This window comes from Denticeps clupeoides, chromosome 10 (genome assembly GCF_900700375.1).
Source record: "Denticeps clupeoides chromosome 10, fDenClu1.1, whole genome shotgun sequence".
Lineage (NCBI taxonomy): Eukaryota > Metazoa > Chordata > Actinopteri > Clupeiformes > Denticipitidae > Denticeps > Denticeps clupeoides.
Window position 1 is genome coordinate 753,443 of NC_041716.1, and position 19,909 is coordinate 773,351.

A 19,909-nucleotide genomic window follows, 5' to 3' on the forward strand; every position below is an offset into this window, starting at 1 on the left:
GTGAGCAGTGGGCACCATGACAGGCACCCGGGCAGCAGTGTGTGGGGACAACGCTTTTGCTCAGTGGCACCTTGGCAGATCGGGATTCAAACCGGCAACCTTCTGACTACCACCATCGTGGAGTCTGTTTCTGACCATTGGAGCAGACGCATGCACGTTTTGTGGCCATCTGACAGTTCTCCTGCTCCTCCTTGTAGGTGGAGGTAGCGCCCCGCTGCTGGGTTGTCGTCTCCTGGTAGTGGCGCCATGCTCTGGACACTACGCTGACAAGACACCGCAAATCTAGATGTGTGGTGGTGGTGGCCTAGCGGGGGCAGTGGTGTTCCATCCTGGATGAGCTGCACGACCTGAGCCACTTGTGTGGGTTGTAGACTCCGTCTCCTGCTGCCACTAGAGGGAATGCACTTTATCTTATTATTGTAACCTTATAGACTCAAGAATATTCAACATCCATTTGAGTGTCCGCATCTCTCCAAGTGTCTTGCAACAAACATTCTGTCTTCTCTTCCACTTTATTCTAAAGAAAGTGTCTCCGGCCTTCTGAAATATAAGGGATAAGGGCGTCTGATAAATGCTGTAAATGTAAATAATGCACGAATACGTATTGAGGAAGTGACTGGGAGACACGGGACACAGAAACGCTGCATAGTAATAATAACTAGAAGCCAAAATTCCAGGGGAAATTTTGATGGGTCTGTCCGGGCATTGGTCACAGCGGGCATGGAATTTGTAAAATGGGGCTTCTTTACTGTGGTACTGCAGTATCACTTCAAAGAAGTTTTATTTTACAAATCCGTTGTTTCTTTACGTTTGACGGTCTTCGCGTGGCGGTCTGTAACGTTCTTTAATGTTGTTTTTTGCCATTCTCAGCACAATAATAAATGGTCTGTCTTCCTGACAGACCCAATAATTTAATGAGAGGCAATAATGTCTCGTCTCATTTTCATCGACAAAACTGAAGAAACATTTTAGTCTGGTTTTAGAGTAAATATGGTATTTATTATTTGTCAATAATATTACAAGTTATACTTCATTATAGTTTTTGTCACATGACCAGCATGTATGTTGCGTTGCGTCTCGTTTCCGTTACGTCATAAAGGTTCATTGACAGATATTTTTACGGCAAATATTTTGTAGACGTAAAGAACACTGGTGATGCAGTGCAAGCACAGAATTCTGTTCACCAGCATGTCTGAGGTTCTGGCCGGACGCTGCTGGCCATGTCCTAGATGTTTGGTGTGCAGTATTGACGTCCTGAGATCTCTCGGGGTAGTGGTGGCCTAGACCAAAAATTGGTCCCGATCTGCCGAGGTCCCCTGGATGAAGGTCCCGTCCCCACACACTGCTCCCCGGACGCCTGTCATGGTGCCCACTGCTCAACAAGGGTGATGGTTAAATACAGAGGACACGTTTCGCCGTGTCACCGTGTGCTGTGCTGGGGTGTGTTCACTTTCACCGCCACCTTTCCAGGAAACGGCCTGCCTCTTCTGCACTTCCTGCCCTCACCCGCAGAAGAGCCTTTGGTTTGTGCCTGAACTTGATGCCCAGCTGTAAAAGAAGCAGAATGTGATACTTACGCATTTCCTTTCCCGCTCCTATGGTTTCGTTTTTCTTTGATCCATGAGTGGTCAAGAATGAATAAATGAGCTCTACGCATGTTCTGCCAGTTTGGTTTCTGTTCTGACGTTCTGGGCATCCTGCTGAAGAAGTAAAGTAGGATCCTTCTACAAGAAATGAGATTACGAAACATTTACTCAGTCGAATAAAACAGGCCGGTGAGGAATTTATTTAGGGGAGTCCATCCTGGCCGCCTCGCGTGCTTCACTTATCGCCTACTATTCAGGACCCGAGGTCTATTTCCAGCCGCCGGACACCGGGCAGATAAAGCTGGCATCCGAGCGTGGGCTGTTCTCTCGGCTCCAGAGGACTTTCCTGCTCACCACTTCAGCAGTTTGGAGGGACCGCTCTCGTCTGCGAATGTGAGTACATCAGACCGACAGCTTCTAAACGCCGGTCATAACTTGAGTCTCGTCGCCAATTAAGGGTTTTGGCCTTTTTTTCGTTTACAAGAGGAAGCCTGCCACTCCTGCCTATCCATGGCGGCCAGCGTCCGCCGCAGCTCCCTCACCGGCCGCCTCCAGCACCACGGAGGCCAAGCTGAACATCCTGGAGAACAAGCTGGACGAGCTGCTCCGGCAAGGCGGCGGCTGCTTGATGTGCCGGACGTGTGAGCGCCATGCCAAGCAGCAGGAGGCCGTGGGCACGATGCTCTCGGCACAAGCCCAGGTCCTGGACTCGCTCCACAGGAAGGTTCTGGACATACAGAAGGCCCTGGACGGCCTGGGCCCAGGTGAGCAGATAAAGCGGCGCGCCCGCATTAACGTCCGTCACGGTCGGTGTTGCTGATATAAACTCTCATGTGAAGATCTGAACAGGAAGCAGATGACCACTGCGGAGAAGATTCCTTTTCCCGCTGGCATTCAGCAGAGGAGGAAATCCCTCCCCATGAGGACGTTAATGGTGCGTTGGGGTCTTCTCTGTTCAAAATGCACGAAGGCTTCACGTCATGTCACATTGTCCCCTTTTTTCTCTCGCTGTGCGGTAATTGCCTGATGGCCAGGATGAAGTGTACGTGCACCTGGACGCAGACAGGGGTCAACACCACGTCCTAGCGCCGCCTGCCAGGACAGCCGACCTTGGCACTGCGGGTAATAAATTACGGGACACGTCCCACGTAAAAAGATTTGCTAAATGGGGAGCGACTCGTTGTTCCAACATGTCAAGGTGTAAACGACTGTTATGAAATATAATTTTAGGGCTTGCCAGGCGGTGTACACCAGTGTGACCTTACACCTCACTCTCATACCTTCAGGCTTATTTGGACGCAATGGAGCAAGCATTGACGAAGAGAAAAAGGTGCAGGTTAAAGGTCACCATTCATCTGTCCAGTTAGCCAGTAGTAACCAGGAGGTGAGGCCTGTGAAACCATCTGGACCTCCACCCTCTGACCCACTTCCATCCAAACAGGACACATTGATGAACCAACCTAAACCCAACCAGGAAGGGTTCTCCCTTGATCCCAAGCCAAAAGCTCCACTGTTCACCAAAGTGGTTCCTCCCCTGGAGAAGAGCTGCAATTCAGGGAAAGAAGGTCCACCACGCACCGACCAGAAACTGAGGTTAGTCATCTGTATCCAGTATCCAGAGCGCCTTACAATCAGTAGTGACAGGGACAGTCCCCGTGGAGACACTCAGGTTCAAGTGTCTTCTGGTTCATGTGTTACCCGCTAGGCTACTACCACCCAACATTCTTGAATTGTCTGGAACTGCATCTGCACTGCATCTCTGTAAATGAGAACGTGGTGAAAAGCCTGTACTGATCATTAAAACAATCATCCTTTTGAGAAGTATCAATAGGCATGCTGGTGGGTCATCTTCACAGGATCCTCCAAATCCTGTGGTGGTCATCCAAACTACTGTTCATCCCATTAATGTAATAAATGTAATAAAACGAAAGGGAAGCCCAGCTTTATTTTTTTATCTTCTTTGTCCACTAAAAAGGGACAAACTTCTAACCCGACAACTGTATGCACTGTAGATTCCACTAGAGGAGTGACCTCTGACCTCAGCCCTGACAGCAACACTGTAACTATTTGTCATGCAGACCGCAGAGTCCCGCGCCCAAGCCGGTTCTCACCCCAAAAGGTGCTGCTCCTCTGGTCAAGACCTGCCCACCCAGAGTGGCCGCGCAGATACGGACCCCAGCCGGCTCGGACGCGGAGCGAAGCAAGAACCCTCCCGCAACCTGTACGCAGGTCAACGGTACGTTTCTGCATGGCATGATGGGAAACGGGGGGAGTGTTGCATAAAATGCTTCGTTTTTTTTTTCTCACTAACGCATCGTGTCTCTTCTCACGCTGGCAGAGAATAAAACGGCGTCTCCAGCGAGCCCTGCTCAGCCGAAAGTGGCAGGAATGTCAGTCCCATTATCGCCAGCAGACGGGTCACTTAGACATGCCCACAGCTGTCCAGAGGCTTTACAGAGGTCTGATAAATCCGGACGTGAGAGTGACGTGTAATTATAATGTCCAGTGTCTCTAGATCAGACACGTGACCACATTAAATATGCATCTGAATGGCTGCTTAGGAAATTTCAGGCCAAATGCTTGTTATTCACACCTAATTGCACATAAATTGCAGACTACAGAGTTCTGGGCCGAAGCATGAACCTGTCCCCAAAGTGACACCTCCCCTGGTGAAGGCCAGCACGCCAGGAGCTCTGGTTCCTGCCGGCGGAATACAGATCCGAGTGAGCCCGGCTGTGGAGCCAAAAGCCACCAAGAGCACCGCCGCCTCTCCGCCCAGAGTCACCCAGAAGGTCATAGGTAAATGTCCCAGTATGGTCGCCAACAGCAGGGCGTAGCAAGTCTAGAAGGTTCTCCCGCGATGAGCAAGCAAGAGGCATGATTACTTATTAAGAGCTTAGAGTTTGACTCCCTTCTGCGATTGAAAGGTGTGGAGTTTCAAGTTTCCTGTTCTGTTTTTCAGACACAGTCACATTTATTAATCCGTTTCATCGCATTTTATGTGTCTTCGGCCACCGAAAGTGCAGTCCCATTCATCTAGAAAAGAGCCGTTACCAAGACTGCTGCCATGTGGTGATGTCGAATTAATGTGAGTTGAGGTTTTTAATGACGTAATAATGTGCAACGTGGTGCCAAGACATTTCCATTTACGGCATTTATCAGACGCCCTTATCCAGAGGGCCTTACAGTCAGTAGTTACAGGGACAGTCCCCCCCTGGAGACACTCAGGGTTAAGTGTCCTGCTCAGGGACACGATGGTAGTAAGTGGGGTTTGAACCTGGGTCTTCTGGTTCACAGGCGAGTGTGTTACCCGCTAGGCTACTACCACCATAAAACGTGACGTGCACCCAACAGAGCTGGCCAGCTGTCTGGCCGCGTTGTACGGTGATTGGCAGGGAGAAAATGTGGTTTGGTTCGACCTGGTGCGCGGCATGCAGCACGCTAATCTCCTTTCCCCGTCTCGGCCATGACCCCCCCTGCCCTCTACCTGCAGCTGTTGTGCCACCGACCCAACGCGGAAAGAATTTTCACGGCCGCGTCAGCTGGCATGCGCGTGGCGGTTGAGCAGATTCCGCTCAGAAATTAAATGTGACGGGAAAAACCAACACGGTGCACTTTTACACCTTCCGTGTTTTTTGATCTGTTCTTCTTGATCTGTTCCTGGACTGAATTTACTGGTGCTGGTCAGCGGTCATCACCAGGAGTGACCACAGCTTTTTTCCCCCCTCCTGTTTGGTGTCCATCCAGATGACATTCCGGCCCAGCCCGCGCCCTTTCCTCACCGGTTCGTGTCCTTGAAGTCCAGCCCCCTGTTCGACTCCTACTCCATCCACACCAAAGAGGTCCTGGGCGGGTGAGTCCACGTCTGATCTGAATCCCTCGTTTTGTTATTTGACCACCATCTTTGGTCATGAAACAATCAGAAGACCTTGATGGGCTTGTTGCGAGCTTGTTTTTCGACCTTGTATGCCCCGAATGGTATAAAAGCTTGTGAACTGTAACCAGGGGGAGGGAGTTCTTCTTGCGAGTCCTGCTTGAGGCCCAAATACAAAGGCTTCCGCCTTATCACGGTTTAACAGAAGAAAGTTGGTGAGCATCCACGGTCTAATGTCCTTCAGAGAATTCTCTATTCTGTACAGCTGCTGCCTCTCATCTGGCATTGCTGACAGATACAACTGTGTGTCGTCAGCGTAGCAATGAAAGCTAATACCGTGTCTGCGAATAACGTCACCTAAAGGTAACATGTATAAGGAAAATAGAAACGGACCTTGGACAGAACCTTGTGGAACACCAAACTCTACTTCAGTATATGAAGACGAATCACCATTGATGTCCACAAACTGATACCGATCAGTCAGATATGATCTGAAGCACACAAGGGAACAACATTCTAACCTGGCAACGAGAATAGCGTGATCAATAGTATCAAACGCTGCACTCAGGTCAAGCAGGATATTTCATGGATATTGTTGCTGTCTATGTACGCGCTCAGCTGGTGGGTTACGACTTTTTCTAACATTTTTTGTATAAGTGGAAGGTTGGAAATCAGTCTATAATTCGAAAGCTGACTGCGATCAGGATCGGTAGATCTAGAGGAGAACCTCTCCTGGAATGCTCAACAGTCAGGAAAGCCCATCTCCCACCACCCAACCTCACCAAGGGGACTATTGAGAGCATTCTGACCATTACTGTCTGGTTTGGGGAACTGAACCATATCAGACCTCAGATAGTGAGGACAGCTGAGATGATCATCGGAGTCTCTCTTCCCTCCTTAACGGTCATTTACCACATACGCTGCATCTGGAAAGCCACCAGCATTGTGAAGGACTACATACCCTTCACATGCACTCTTCACAGTTTCACTTAACAACACAGTTTGGTGGAGAACAATGCATTTGCCAGCAAAAATGGGACATCGACATTTTGGGTTCACGGTCATGAAAGTGTTACAGCGGGCTCGTTCCACGCCACAACATCAAAGGGACACGAATACGAAAGTATAAGAAATAATACTTTATTGAAAACGTCAAAACAAGAAAACAAACATGTTATTCGAAATCTAGGGGAAGATACATGATTAATAATTATAACAGTGGTACAGGGATCCACATATTACTCTCTGATGGGCTTAAAAATGTATGAATGGACGGATCATTTAAAATGACTGATAAAAAGCAAGGCCTGGTCTCTCCTCCCACCTCATCAGATGGAGAGATCATGCACGAAGAAGTCCTTTAGTAGTCAAGTGAAGTTCACGGTCCATAATCCGGCCAGAACAGAACAGGCAGCGGCGACATGTGACGTGAAAAGAAACGAAACGCGTGTCTCGCCCGCGACGTGCATGACGTGCAGCCGCCGTATACGGGCCTGCTGTCCCGGTTTTACCTGCAGGCGAGCTTGACCGCTAGGACGAGCAGGCAGCTCAGCACGATGGCTCCGCAGAACAGGTCGGGTCTCCGGGCCATCAGATTCACCACCTGCCGGAGAAACACCCGCGACCGGCGCAGCATTACAGATGTCGCGCCGTCCCTCCCATTTATTCTCTCCGGCCCGCCGGGCGCCGGGACGTTTAAATAAAGGGGCGGGAAGGAGCCAGGGGACCAACGCCGAGACACCGACCACCAGCGACACCGCATTCACTCGCAACCGTTCTGAGCCAACCTTCCTTTCCCGCGTAGACTTAACACTTCCGCTTACGTCAGTTAGGGACCGTCGCGCAGCTATCGAGTAGAAACGAAAAACGTAAAAAGACGTTAGTGCAACTTCTGTTAAGTGTGTGGCCTTAACGACAATCTCTTTGATTTAGAGCCGCGTTTGCATTGTTACCCTTCAGTAAAAAGATTCTTTTGTACGTTTTTCGCCTTTTTTGCGATACTCCCTCATAAGCGTCCACAAGTTGCATCGTGAATGAAACCAGGGGGGTTATAAATGAATAAATGTGGACCCTGTACGCCGGCCCGCCGCAGACTGGACCAACAAACGCGTTGTGGTTTACCATATTTGTAAAGATGGCGGATGATAACGAAGTAGGGAACTTTTAATGTAACATTCTACCTGCATAATGTCATTAGGTTATGTTTACATGAACATGTTGGAGAAGTAGAACTGTTTGATTAAATGGAAATGATGTTTCTCCCAGCTAGTCATGTCTCTGAACTCTTATTCACAATCAGAAAACTTCATTATCATGAAGAAATAGTTCTTTATCATGAAGAAATAGTTCTTTATATATTTTTTTTTATTCTTTATACTAAAGAAATTCTTCTTTAGTATTTGTAATATGTAGCGTTAGTATTTAGTTTTCTTTAGTATACTTCAGTGTGAAAGAACATTGACATTTTCAGCTATTTAAGTTGCGATAATTAATCTCAGATTTATTAGACATGAAAATAAAATACTGGAAAAAGTTTGTTCGAAAGATTAAGGGTAAATCAGCCAGGGATGAAGATCCTCCTGAGCCCAATGCAACCAACATTATATCGGTCCAAAAATGTTTCAACAATCAAACGCTCCAGCAAATAAAAGAAGAAGTTGAAGTAATGAGAGCCGAAAGAGACCATGAGAACACAAGGCGAGAACAACTTGAAAAGGCGCTACTCATTGAAGCGGCTAAGAATGACGAACTGGAAAAACGTTTCCAGGAGCTCCATACGAATCTGGAGAGCAAACAGCGTCTTTACAAAGAGACCATAGAGAATGAGAGGGAAAGAGAGAGCAAAGAAAGTCCTCTCAAAGAAACGCTCCAGAAACTCAAAGAGGAACTTGAAACAATGACAATCAAAATGTACCATTCGGGCACAAGACAAGAAGAACTTGAAAAAGCGCTCCTCAAAGAAATGGATAAGAAGAAAATATTTGAAAGAAGTTTCCAGCAGCTCCATATGAACCACACTCTTTACAAAGAGACAATGGAGAATGAGAACAAAATGCTGAGAAGAAAATTAAAAAAAGTACAATTAGAGCTCGAAGCAGAAAGAAAAATCAGCAAAGCTGCAGAGACAAAGTACCGTATTCAGCTGGAGAGCAAAGAAATGCCCCAGCAATTAAAAGTGAAAGTTGACATAATTAGATCCGAAATGTACCATGAGTACCATGAGATGAGAAGAACTTGAAAAGTAGGGAAGAGACAGAGAGGCTTCTCCTGGAGACAGAGACAAAGCACCATGATCAGCTGGAGAACAAGCAGGCTCTTTACGAAGAGATGATGTGGAATCAGGAATAGCTGAAATTAAAGAAAATACTGTGTTACTGGGTTGGGCAGATTGAGGAGACTGCAGAAATGAAAAGAGACAAGACAATAAAAAGATAATAAACATGAATTCATGAATTGATCCCGTATCTTGTTTGTTGTAAGTTTTCTTCTGATCTGAATGACGACTGCCTGGGGCAGTGGTGGCCTAGCGGTTAAGGAAGCGGCCACGTAAAATCTTTCAAACATGATATTTATTAAAGCAGAACAGAGCAGCTCAGAATATTTTTGTCATGAAACATATGAAGACCCTGCTGCCCTCCACCCTGGACCCACTGCAATTCACCTATCGTCCAAACCGTGGACGATGCCATTGCCACTGCCCTGCATCTGACCCATAACCACCTGGACAATAAGGACACATATGCACAAATGCTGATCATAGACTTCATAGACAATTCAGCATTCAACACCATCATTCCTCAGCACCTGGTCGAGAAGCTGAGCCTCTGCTGGGCCTGAACACCTCCCTCTGCAACTGGATCTTGCAATTCCTAAATGAGAGACCTCCGGATCGGGAACAGGATCTCAAACACAACAACAACAACAACTAGAAGCCAAAATTCCAGGGGAAATTTTGATGGGTCTGTCCGGGCATTGGTCACAGCTGCGGGCATGTAATTTGTAAAATGGGAATTCTTTAATGTGGTACTGCAGTATCACTTCAAAGAAGTTTTTTTTTACAAATGCTACCAATGCTAAAACTAGCGATCAATACATTCCAATGGGAAATTACCCTGTTTCAGCGTTAATAGCTCGGCCAGGCCCAGTCCGATCGCTTATAAAAGTAATAGCACACCTCACGCAACAAAGCTCTAATTTTTGATATATAACACGCGGGTGTGCGTGCTTCGGTACGACCCGCATTAATTGCCGAAAAAAGGCTGAAATAATAAATAAATAAATTTTTTTCGCCCATTTACACTTTTTTGTTTTCCCAAATTTGTGCATGATCCGTAAGTCAGACGGCGATAAACCATACGTCAAATCGTCGGCCTTGGCGAGATCTACGAGACGACATCAATATCTTCTTTGTATGTCAAACCGTCTGGACACAAACTCCAAAAAGGTCCAATTTTGGGCTAGAATAATAAACGCGTTCCGAAAACGCTTTTTGGCTAATTGCGCGCGGACCGTAAATCCGGCCGAGCCGAGCCATACGTCAAACCGTGCGTAACGACAAGCCGCACGATTTGATATGAGAGTCATGTGTGTGCTGTGAAGCGTTTCATCGCAAATTCTTGGAAACCAGATTTTTTCACACTTTTAATGTTTTGGACGTGATTTGTGGCCCTCCTGTAATCCCCAAAGAAGCAACCAATACGTCATTGTGTGTGGAGAGGTCAGGCCTTCGGCCTGACCTCTCCGTTTTTTTTGTGCGTCTCACGGCCTTAACGTGGCAGCCACAAATGCGAGACATGGCCTTTTTGGCCTTCTTCCCTATTTCCCATGTTTTCCTGACCACTGTTGGCGGTAGCAACACATCCAATATGTCAGATCGTGTGTCTCGGCGAGGCCTTCGGCCTCGCCTCGACTCCCGTGTCTCTAGCTTTTACGGCTGGTCATAGGGAGCTGAAAACCTCTTCCTCTGCGCAACAGTAAACCGTACTTTTTACGCTTTGAAGCCGATTTGTGGGCGGGCCGTGCGACCTACCAAAACAAAAAATATATCATCGTGTGCGGAGTGGTCAGGCCTTCGGCCTGACCACTCCGTTGTTTCTGTGCGTTTCACGGTCTTATCGTGGCGGCCTTGGACGTAAGACGTGTCCTTTTATTGCCTTTTTCCCGGTTTTCCGGCTTTTCCCGGGTTTTCCAAACCCCCGTTGGTGCCACCGACTCGTCCCATACGTCGGATCGTAAGACTCGGCGAGGCCTTCGGCCTCGCCTCGATTTTCGGGTCGCTAGCTTCAACGGTTAGCCTCGGGGAGCCAAAAACGCGTTCCCGGCACGATGGTAAACGGTACTTTTTACACGTTTTAACCCGATTTGTGGCCGGGCCGTACGACCTACCAAAACAAAAAATATATCATCGTGTGCGGAGTGGTCAGGCCTTCGGCCTGACCACTCCGTTGTTTCTTTACGTTTGACGGTCTTCGCGTGGCGGTCTTTAACATTCTTTAATGTTCATTTTTGCCATTCTCAGCACAATAATAAATGGTCTGTCTTCCTGACAGACCCAATAACATTTATTTCTTATATAGCCCAAAATCACATACAGTATGTCTCAATGGGCTTTGACAGGCCCTACAGTTGACACCCCCCACACTTGACCCTTCTGCACACAAGGAAAAACTCCACACAAAAAAAACTCTAGGAGAGAGAAAAAAAGAAAAGAAGAAACGTTGGGAAGGAGTGATAGAGAGAGGGACCCCCTTCCAGGGTAGAGTGAGCCTTCAAATGGTGTCAGTGCAGGGTTGGGGATGATATAATAATAAGTCCTACAGTTGTAGGGTTGGAGAAGTCCAGGATGTAGTCAGTGTCATGGTCTAGATTAAGTGTCCATAATGATGTTACTGGTCCATTTGAAGATCCCTGAAGCTGTAGTTGTAACGGTGGTGGTGGCTGTGGTGACCCTCTGGTTTGTTTCATGTTTTGTCCTTGTTAAGCAGTTGTCAGGAACCAGGATTTATTTGCGGGTCTGATCACTGGGGTCTGCCAGTAGTCTGGACGCTTGATTCCGTGTCTCGGAGAAAAACAAACAGAAGCAGCGGCAGACGGTTGCACTGTACGACCGATACTGAAATCTGTGGTTATAGTGGTATATTGGTGCTACAGTGGCCCGGTACCCTAAGTAGGACAGCCTAACTAGAGTGAATTTAACTTTGTCTGTGTCTAACTGTGATAAACTGGACATTATAATTGACACTGCGTCAAAGTGAAGTGAAATGAGGGTCTAGGACTTTAACAAAAAGCCAGAGAAAACAGATAGGTTTTGAGATTGGATTTAAACACTGAGACTGTGTCTGAATCCCGGACACTGACAGGCGAGCTGTTCCACAACTGCGGAGCTCTATAGGAGAAGGATCTGCTCCCAGCTGTGACCTTCTGCACCTTTGGTACCAGTAGTGACCCCGCACCCATTGATCGAAGGGGGCGTGGCGGTTCGTAAAGAACCAAAAGTTCACTCAGGTATTGCGGGGTGAGACCATTTAGAGCTTTATAGGTTAAAAGTAGGATTTTGTAGTCAATCCTAAATTTGATGGGTAACCAGTGCAGTGATTATAAGACTGGGGTGATGTGGTCAAATTTCCTGGTTCTAGTTAGAACTCTGGCTGCAGCATTCTGTACTAGCTGGAGTTTACTCATGCACCTACTAGAGCATCCAGACAATAATGCGTTGCAGTAATCTAACCTTGATGTAATAAATGCATGGACCAACTTTTCTGCATCATGCATTGAAATGATATTTCTTATTTTCGCAATATTTCTAAGGTGAAAGAATGCTATCCTAGTCACATTGTGTACGTGCGAATTGAATGAGAGACCTGCATCAATGAGGACACCTAGATCCTTCACTTCAATACTCGGTGAGATAGAAAGGCTATGCAGAGTTATGATGTAGTCAGCCATCTTATGCCTGGCTGCTTGAGGCCCAAGTACAAGCGCTTCTGTCTTATCACGGTTTAACAGGAGAAAGTTGGTGAGCATCCACACTCTAATGTATTTCTGGGTGGAGCCATGATGCTCTACAACTCTATTTCCACACTTTTACAGCGGACGCTTTGGCAAAGTGCACAAATGCACGGAGAACGCCACGGGACACAGGCTGGCGGCAAAGATCATCAACGCCAGGAGCGCCAAAGACAAGGTGCAGTTATTTGAGCAGAAGTATTGTTCTGGGGGCTATGCCACCTCCAATGCGCAGAAATCTTTTGCAAACACATACCGATCGGCCATAAACTCAGCTTGACTCCTCCCCAAAGTGCATTCATGTGAAACGTTCTTATTTGGCCGAGCGGTCTAAGGCGCTGTGTTCATTCAGCGGCCTCGTAATCAGAAGGTTGCCGGTTTGAATCCCGATCTGCCAAGGTGCCACTGAGGTGCCACTGAGGAAAGCACCGTCCCCACACACTGCTCCCCGGGCGCCTGTCATGGCCGCCCACTGCTCACTCAGGGTGATGGTTAAATGCAGAGGACAAATTTCACTGTGTGCATCGTGTGCTGTGCTGCTCTGTATCACATGTGACAATCACTTCACTTTATTATTTATTATTATTATCATCAGATCAGAAAACCTTCTTCCTTCACACCATGTTCCACTTCTGATGCCCACATGGTAACTGGAGGAGCATTTAAGGGTGGATACAGATCAGCACGGGAACCCTGACTGCTCTGCAGCTTCACAACCCCATAACTTTGATGCGTTGTCCTGCAAATCTGCATCTGACACCTTCCTATCGGAACCAGGGGCGATGGTGACCTACCGGTTAAGGAAGCGGCCCCGTAATCGGAAGGTTGTGAGTTCAAATCCTTAACCATCATCTGAGGTCCCCACTGCTCACCAAGGGTGATGAACTAAATGCAGAGCTACAGTAGAGCTTCTATTAGGTTTGACAACACACATCATCAGTGAGCCTTGGCCAGCCGTTCCACTTTCGCTAGGTCCACTGATGCTTTGGTCATTGTAAACTGATTGTAAAAAAAAAAACATTGTAAAAAATGATATTTTTTCACTTATGGCTGATCGATCTGAGACGAACGTGGAGTGATTGTCATTTTGATACACAGCAGCACAGCACATGGTTCACACAGTGAAATTTGTATTTAACCATCACCCTGAGTGAGCAGTGGGCACCATGACAGGCGCCCGGGGAGCAGTGTGTGGGGACGGTGCTTTGCTCAGTGGCACCTCAGTGGCACCTCGGTGGATCGGGATTCGAACTGGCAACCTTCTGATTACGGGGCCGCTTCCTTGACTGCTAGGCCACCGCTGCTGAAAGAAAAAGCACAAGTCATGTGGTGGTAGTAGCCTAGTGGGTAACACACTCGCTTATGAACCAGAAGACCGAGGTTCAAACCCCACTTACTACCATCGTGTCCCTGAGCAGGACACTTAACCCTGAGTGTCTCCGGGGGGGACTGTCCCTGTAACTACTGATTGTAAGGCGCTCTGGATAAGGGCGTCTGGTAAATGCCGTAAATGTAAATGTCTTATAAGTATGCAGGTTCCAGCATCTTCTTTCAAGATAAGATGAAGTGATTGTCACATGATTGTCAGCAGACACTCGCTGCACCATGCACGTCTTCGTAACTCCCCGCTCCCGCCTCTCATGATGTCACGTGGCTCCTCTGATCATGTCCCCTGTGTGACGATGAGATGATATGTAATTACTGTGTGTTCTGCAGGAAATGGCTTTGAACGAGATGCAAGTGATGAACCAGCTAAGTCACGTTAACATCCTGCAGCTGTACGATGCTTTTGAAGTTAAAACCCAGGTGGTGCTGATACTGGAGTAGTGAGTCAATCGTCACCGTCATCTTCATCAATGCCTCAAATGCCATTTCCCTGCAGCAGATGTTCCACTTTTGTTTGGAACCTTCTCAGCGCTCTCCTCTCATTGGTCCAACAGTGTGGAGGGCGGAGAGCTCTTTGAGAGGATCGTGGACGAGAGCTCCCAGCTCACCGAGGTCGATGCCATGGTGTTTGTGAGGCAAATCTGTGAAGGCGTCCAGTACATGCACCAGATGTACGTGCTCCACCTCGACCTGAAGGTGACCCTCGCTCCAGCCTCTCCTCTCTAGTTACCGGGTCAGTCCCCCTGGAGCAGCGTGGGGGTCATGTTGCTCAGGGGCAGCTGATGGCCAGCTTATTAGCCGCTGGGCTGATGTCTTCTATCAACACCATGTTTTTATGCTTGCAGCCAGAGAACATCCTCTGCGTGAATCGCACCGGTCACCAGGTGAAGATCATAGACTTTGGGCTGGCCAGAAGGTCTGTGTAACGGCTACACGTTCTAGGTTGCAGAATGCGTATCTAGCAGACTTCAACTCTGTCCATTGAGTTCTGAACTCTGTGTTTCAGGTACAAACCTCGTGAGAAGCTTCGTGTGTCCTTTGGAACACCAGAATTCCTGGCTCCAGAGGTCGTGAACTTTGACTTTGTCTCCTTTCCTACAGATATGTGGACATTAGGCGTCGTGACCTACATGCTGTGAGTTAAACACACTACTGTCAAATGAAACATCACTAATTCATGGAAACACTGGCCATCAGGGTCAGTGGTGGCCTAGCGGGTAAAGAAACGGACCCGTAATCAGAAGGTTGCCGGGTTCGAATCCCGAAACACCAAGGTGCCACTGAGCATAGAAAAAAAAATGCAGGGGACACATTTGACTGTGACACCGCGTGCTGCACAGCAGTGTTTCACAGTGATAATCACTTTCACTCTTTTAAAGTAAAGTGATTGTCACTTGTGATACACTGCAGCACAGCACATGGTGCACACAGTGAAATGTGTCCTCTGCATTTAACATTCACCCTTGGTGAGCAGTGGGCAGCCATGACAGGCGCCCGGGGAGCAGAGTGTGGGGACTTTTTTTATGTCGGGACTCGAACCGGCAACCTTCTGATTACGGTGGCGCTTCCTTAACCGCTAGGCCACCACCGCCCCGCTCACTTCATTCTTGTTGCATGTACCCCCAGTCTTAGTGGCCTCTCCCCATTTCTGGGTGACGATGACAGTCAAACGTTGAACAACGTGCTCTCCGTCAACTGGTATTTTGACGAGGACGCATTTGAGCACGTGTCAGCCGAGGCTAAAGACTTTGTGTCCAACCTGCTGATTAGAGAGAGAAGGTGAGTAAAGAAAGTCTGAAAGTCTTTTTTTTTGTGGAGAAGCGGTTGTGTTTTGGCTCGAAGTGAAATGACCGTCTCCTCTGCTGTGGAACGAGTGCAGTGGGCGCCTGAGTGCTGCGCAGTGCCTCAAACACCCCTGGCTGAACAACGTCTCAGAGAAGGCCAAGAGCTGCAACGTCGTTCTCAAGTCGCAGGTCCTGCTGAAGAAATACATGGCCAGGCGCATGTGGAAGGTGACACGCGTACGACATTCTGTCGTTTACACGTGACAACCCTTTTAAAAAATATGTCTATAATATGTCTATATGTATCACTGTCCACAGAAAAATTACATTGCTATAGCAGCAGCCAACAGGTTCAAGAAGATTGCCAGCTCTGGGTCACTCACGTCACTTGGGATCTGAGGAAAGTGGAAGTGTGGAATCATTGCTTCTTCACAGAAACCTGGTGTGCACAACACTGGGTCATCAACTGTGACGACGTGAGCATCGCTATCTGCATGATGTAAAACCAAGAGTTCAAATATATTTTCTCTACATCTTACAGGTTTTGAGTGTCATTTATTGTGCACAAAATGAGCCTTGTGTTATTTATATCGTCGCAGGAATGAGAAAATATACAATTTCCACTCGTTTACCAATAAAACTTGTACATGTGTCTCTGGGAAAAAAAATAAAAGTTTTACTCAATGCCTTTTTTTTTTTTTCTTTTGTCTTTGTATTTTTATGTACCTTGGCTTTTACACCACATACTGTATAATTGTTTTTTGGTAAAATTCAATTTCTGGTATATGGTATGTTTCATATTCCTACTTTGGACCAATTTAATTTTATAGTGTGTATTTATAAAACCGCGATCATTTTAATGTAATTTGTGCTTTCTGACTGCAGTAGGTAGCGGCTTTTACCCGGGAACGGGAAGCCCGGTGCATTCTGGGTCTTGTAGTTTTCCTGCGCTACAGAGAACTTGCGCTCCTACACACGGGAGTTTTACAGTCGACAATGAAACCAAAGTAGCGGGCTACTTTCGGCTAAATTGCACGGCAGCACCAGCATCTTCTGCGGCTATTTTTTAAAAGCTAACAACCTCTCGCTGGTACGTACAGAAGTCGTTTCGATATAAAACAGAATGGCTGGTTTGCGTGGGGGTGTCTGTTAACCGTAAACCCCCGTACTGCGCTACGGAGCCGTGTGGTGCGGTGGAATTAACCCGCTCCCGCGACCAAACATCAGCCGTCTGCGATCAACGCTGCTAAAAAGTAGTCGACGTTGAGGTGTTTTGCTAACATGCTAACGGTAGCCGCGTTTGCCGGACGTACTTCCGGCTCGGAAGTACGCCGATCGGGTGACGGACTTTCACAACTCGTCATTAATGCCAACTCCTCGTTACGGTGCGGCCATGAGCATGGTGTGGAGTGAAGGGCGCAGGAGGAGACCTTCTCTCAGATGCCTGCTCCTGCGTCTGTCGTGCGCTCCGACGTCATCATGCGTCCGCGTCAGTTGACTATTGTTTTGTGTCCAGGTTGAAGATGGACGCTGTTCCATGTGGCTGGGATGGAGGGAAGGGCCAGGAGGCCTTTGTCAAGAGCAGGCCAATGGGAGAAGCCCTGACGAAACTGGCCAAGTTGATGGCGCGGGTCGAGCACGAGCAAGAGGCGCGCGCCCAGAAGCCGCAGGCGGGCGCGGCCCCGTGCCAGGACCAGGCCCTGCGCAAGCCTCACCGCTGTGGGACGTGCGCTCAGAAGTTCGCCCTGCCGTCTACTCTCCAGCTGCACAAGTGCCTGGGCGCGGGGCCCGTCTCGGCCGAGCCGCCGGACGTCCCTGATGCAGCGGCGCAGCCCCAACAATACCAGCACCGCCGTCGCCATGCCGACGGCCCCTACGCCTGTGCCCCCTGTGGCCGCGACTTTAGCCACAAGCAGGAGCTGCTTTACCACCAGCAGGCTGGTGGGTGCCAGCCTGCGGCCCTCGGTCCGGCGGCCTCAAGCCCCGCTACTACGCAGCCAGCGCCCTCCCATGATGCTCTTCTCTGCCCTCCCACGAGGTCAAGCTTCTGCCAGCTGTGTAACAGGGCATTCCGTTCGGCAGCAGGTCTGGCCAATCATCAGCGCTTCTGGCATCCGGACCTGAAGCCCCCCAGAAACTCTAAGCCACACGAGGTGACCCGGAGTCTGGGGCGCGAAGCTGCTGTCCGCCGCAGGGCGAAAGGTCAGCAGTTCCCCTGCCGCTCCTGCGACAAGGTTTTCGCCCAGACCGCCTTGCTGCATCAGCACAGGAACGAGGTCCACGGCCGGAAGAAGTGGGCGTGGCGCGAGCACCGGCCGGCGGCCAAAAAGGCGCGAAGGGGAACTTTCACGTACCCCTGCTCCGTCTGTGGGAAGGTGTTCCTGCACCAAGTCACCCGCTGGTACCACCTCCGCACCCACAACCTCCCCCTGCAGAACCAGAAGGTTAAAGTGGGCCGGCCACCAAAGTTCAGAAAAGCCAAGTCCAACACTGCTCCTCGCCAGAGGACGCAGGGACCAGGAGACGAGCCAGACGGTCGGGAAGAAGACACCGAGTTCCCCTGCCCGTCCTGCAGCGAGGTCTTCGCGTCCCTGGCGGCCCTCCGCGACCACGACGAGGTCCATCAGCCGCCCCGAGCCGCGAGAAGCTGCAGTGTCTGCAGCCAGGAGATGAGCTCCTCGAAAGAGGGCCTGGTGGAAAAGGTCTACCACTGCGCGCCCTGCAGGAGGGCCTTCCTGACGCTCGGCGCTTTCCTGCAGCACTCCCAGCTTCACCTCATTGACCTCTAGTGGTGTTTTGTCTGAAACTACTGCTGCCGTTGGGTTTAACTTCGTTCTTATTCCACTTTTCTGAACAAGAACAACAGAAAAAAAAGAAACCAGACTGTTCCAAGTGACCTTAATCTTGACTCATTTCACAATTTTCATTGCCTGTAATGCTGGGTTTTGTCTTCCCTTCAAATTCACGTAGCGTAGCGGGTGGGTCACGTTTTCAGGGTTTACCAAAATAACCAGCTAGAAACCGGAACCGACGAGGCGCTGACTACCCACCCGGACCCTTTTTATTGGTAATAATTAGACCCAGACAAAGCTTTTAAAGGGGGAGGAGCCTGTAGGCATGATTGACAGCTCTCACATGCCCTACGTCCTGATTGGGTGATGTCGTGAAGGCGTCATATCCCAACAAAAATATTCCAATCCTATTGGATGTTTGCCTTCAGGGGTCAGTACAGGTCAGTGGCCATCCAGTCGTGTGACTGTGAGTATATATCAATTACATTTCACAAAGCATAATCTCTGTGTGACCTGGCTGACCTTAAGCTAAAGGTATCTTCTGCCTTAACTCCCAGCTACCTGAGAAATAGTGTTCAGTAAGGATGCTCAACATTCGGACACTGATCATGAACTTCCTAAGCATGCTGGGAATCAAATGATGGACATCAGGGCTACATAGATCATCCCTCGCGTTTTTTTGTACAAAACCCATAGCTGCCTTTCTTACTCGTGTGATCGTTTAAGTCAACGGTTTCATTAGCTGTAGCTCTCTCTCCACGCAGGACGTGTCCGTGCTTAGAATGCAAAGACAAGCCGGCTTGGAAATGATAGTTCACTTTTGCAGGCTGCCTCTGTGTCTGAATGGTTTAGAATTGCAGCTTGTGTGTTCTCCTGCTTGGTAAAACGGCTGCTGCCTTTTGAAAACAGGCTTTTCAGGAATGTTTTTTGCTTTTCTTGAGTAAATCTGATTTGTCATAAAATAAAACACTGGTTCTTGCTTTTATTCCACAGAATATGATTATACATCATTTAAATCCATCATAGAATCACACCAACCTCGATGAAAAGTAGGCAAATAGGAAAAGGCCTTTGAGTGCCAGCGTGTTATTTAATCTTAAAGGTCCCCTATTATAAAAATGTGACTTTTTATGAGATGATTTAACATTAATACAAGTTCCCCCAGCCTGTCTATGGTCCTGCAGTGGCTAGAAATTCGTTCTGCTTCACCGTTCAGAGAGCGGCAGCTCAGACGGTCGGAGCTGGAATTTGTCCACTTATGACGTGATAACGGGAAAGGTCACCTCCCGTTTCTCATGCTTTTTCTCGCCCCTCCCCTAAAACAGAGATTGTGGTTGGTGGATGGTGTTGGTGACGTCATTTCCCGCTCTCCTCCTCGTTAGCATTTAAAGTTACAGGCGTCCTGGGAAATCTCATTGTGGGACTGGATCAAAGCGGCTGTAATTCTGCACCAAGATACAGTATTAGGGGACACCACGACCG

At 48.5% G+C, this 19,909-nt stretch overlaps 2 protein-coding genes across 5 annotated transcripts; both read left to right on the plus strand.

Moving 5' to 3' along the window:
* The first annotated feature begins 1,928 nt into the window (after positions 1–1,928).
* On the plus strand, positions 1,929–16,289 carry LOC114798753 (myosin light chain kinase 2, skeletal/cardiac muscle-like). Of its 3 annotated transcripts, XM_028994684.1 has the most exons (18): positions 1,929–1,979; positions 2,073–2,350; positions 2,426–2,520; positions 2,621–2,708; positions 2,873–2,916; positions 3,028–3,179; positions 3,665–3,822; positions 3,925–4,045; positions 4,201–4,385; positions 5,334–5,439; positions 12,550–12,643; positions 14,182–14,291; positions 14,406–14,547; positions 14,697–14,767; positions 14,858–14,986; positions 15,478–15,630; positions 15,731–15,863; positions 15,954–16,289. In XM_028994684.1, coding segments are annotated over exons 1-18 (2,142 nt in total). In that variant the 5' UTR covers positions 1,929–1,977; the 3' UTR covers positions 16,035–16,289. The 3 variants fall into 3 exon arrangements, 2 of the variants coding, with proteins under 2 accessions (XP_028850517.1, XP_028850518.1); XM_028994685.1 differs by lacking the exons at positions 15,731–15,863; positions 15,954–16,289 and having other exon boundaries at positions 2,873–3,179; positions 14,953–14,986; positions 15,478–15,610; XR_003751110.1 differs by lacking the exons at positions 15,478–15,630; positions 15,731–15,863; positions 15,954–16,289 and having other exon boundaries at positions 2,873–3,179; positions 14,406–14,584; positions 14,953–14,962.
* Positions 15,986–19,394, plus strand: LOC114798754 (zinc finger protein 470-like). 2 transcript variants are annotated; one of them, XM_028994687.1, is made up of 2 exons: positions 15,986–16,111; positions 17,152–19,394. In XM_028994687.1, the coding sequence occupies exon 2, from the start codon at positions 17,159–17,161 to the stop codon at positions 18,422–18,424; it is 1,266 nt and encodes a 421-aa protein (XP_028850520.1). In that variant the 5' UTR covers positions 15,986–16,111; positions 17,152–17,158; the 3' UTR covers positions 18,425–19,394. The 2 variants fall into 2 exon arrangements, with proteins under 2 accessions (XP_028850520.1, XP_028850519.1); XM_028994686.1 differs by lacking the exon at positions 15,986–16,111 and adding an exon at positions 16,578–16,725.
* Positions 19,395–19,909: the final 515 nt, after the last annotated feature.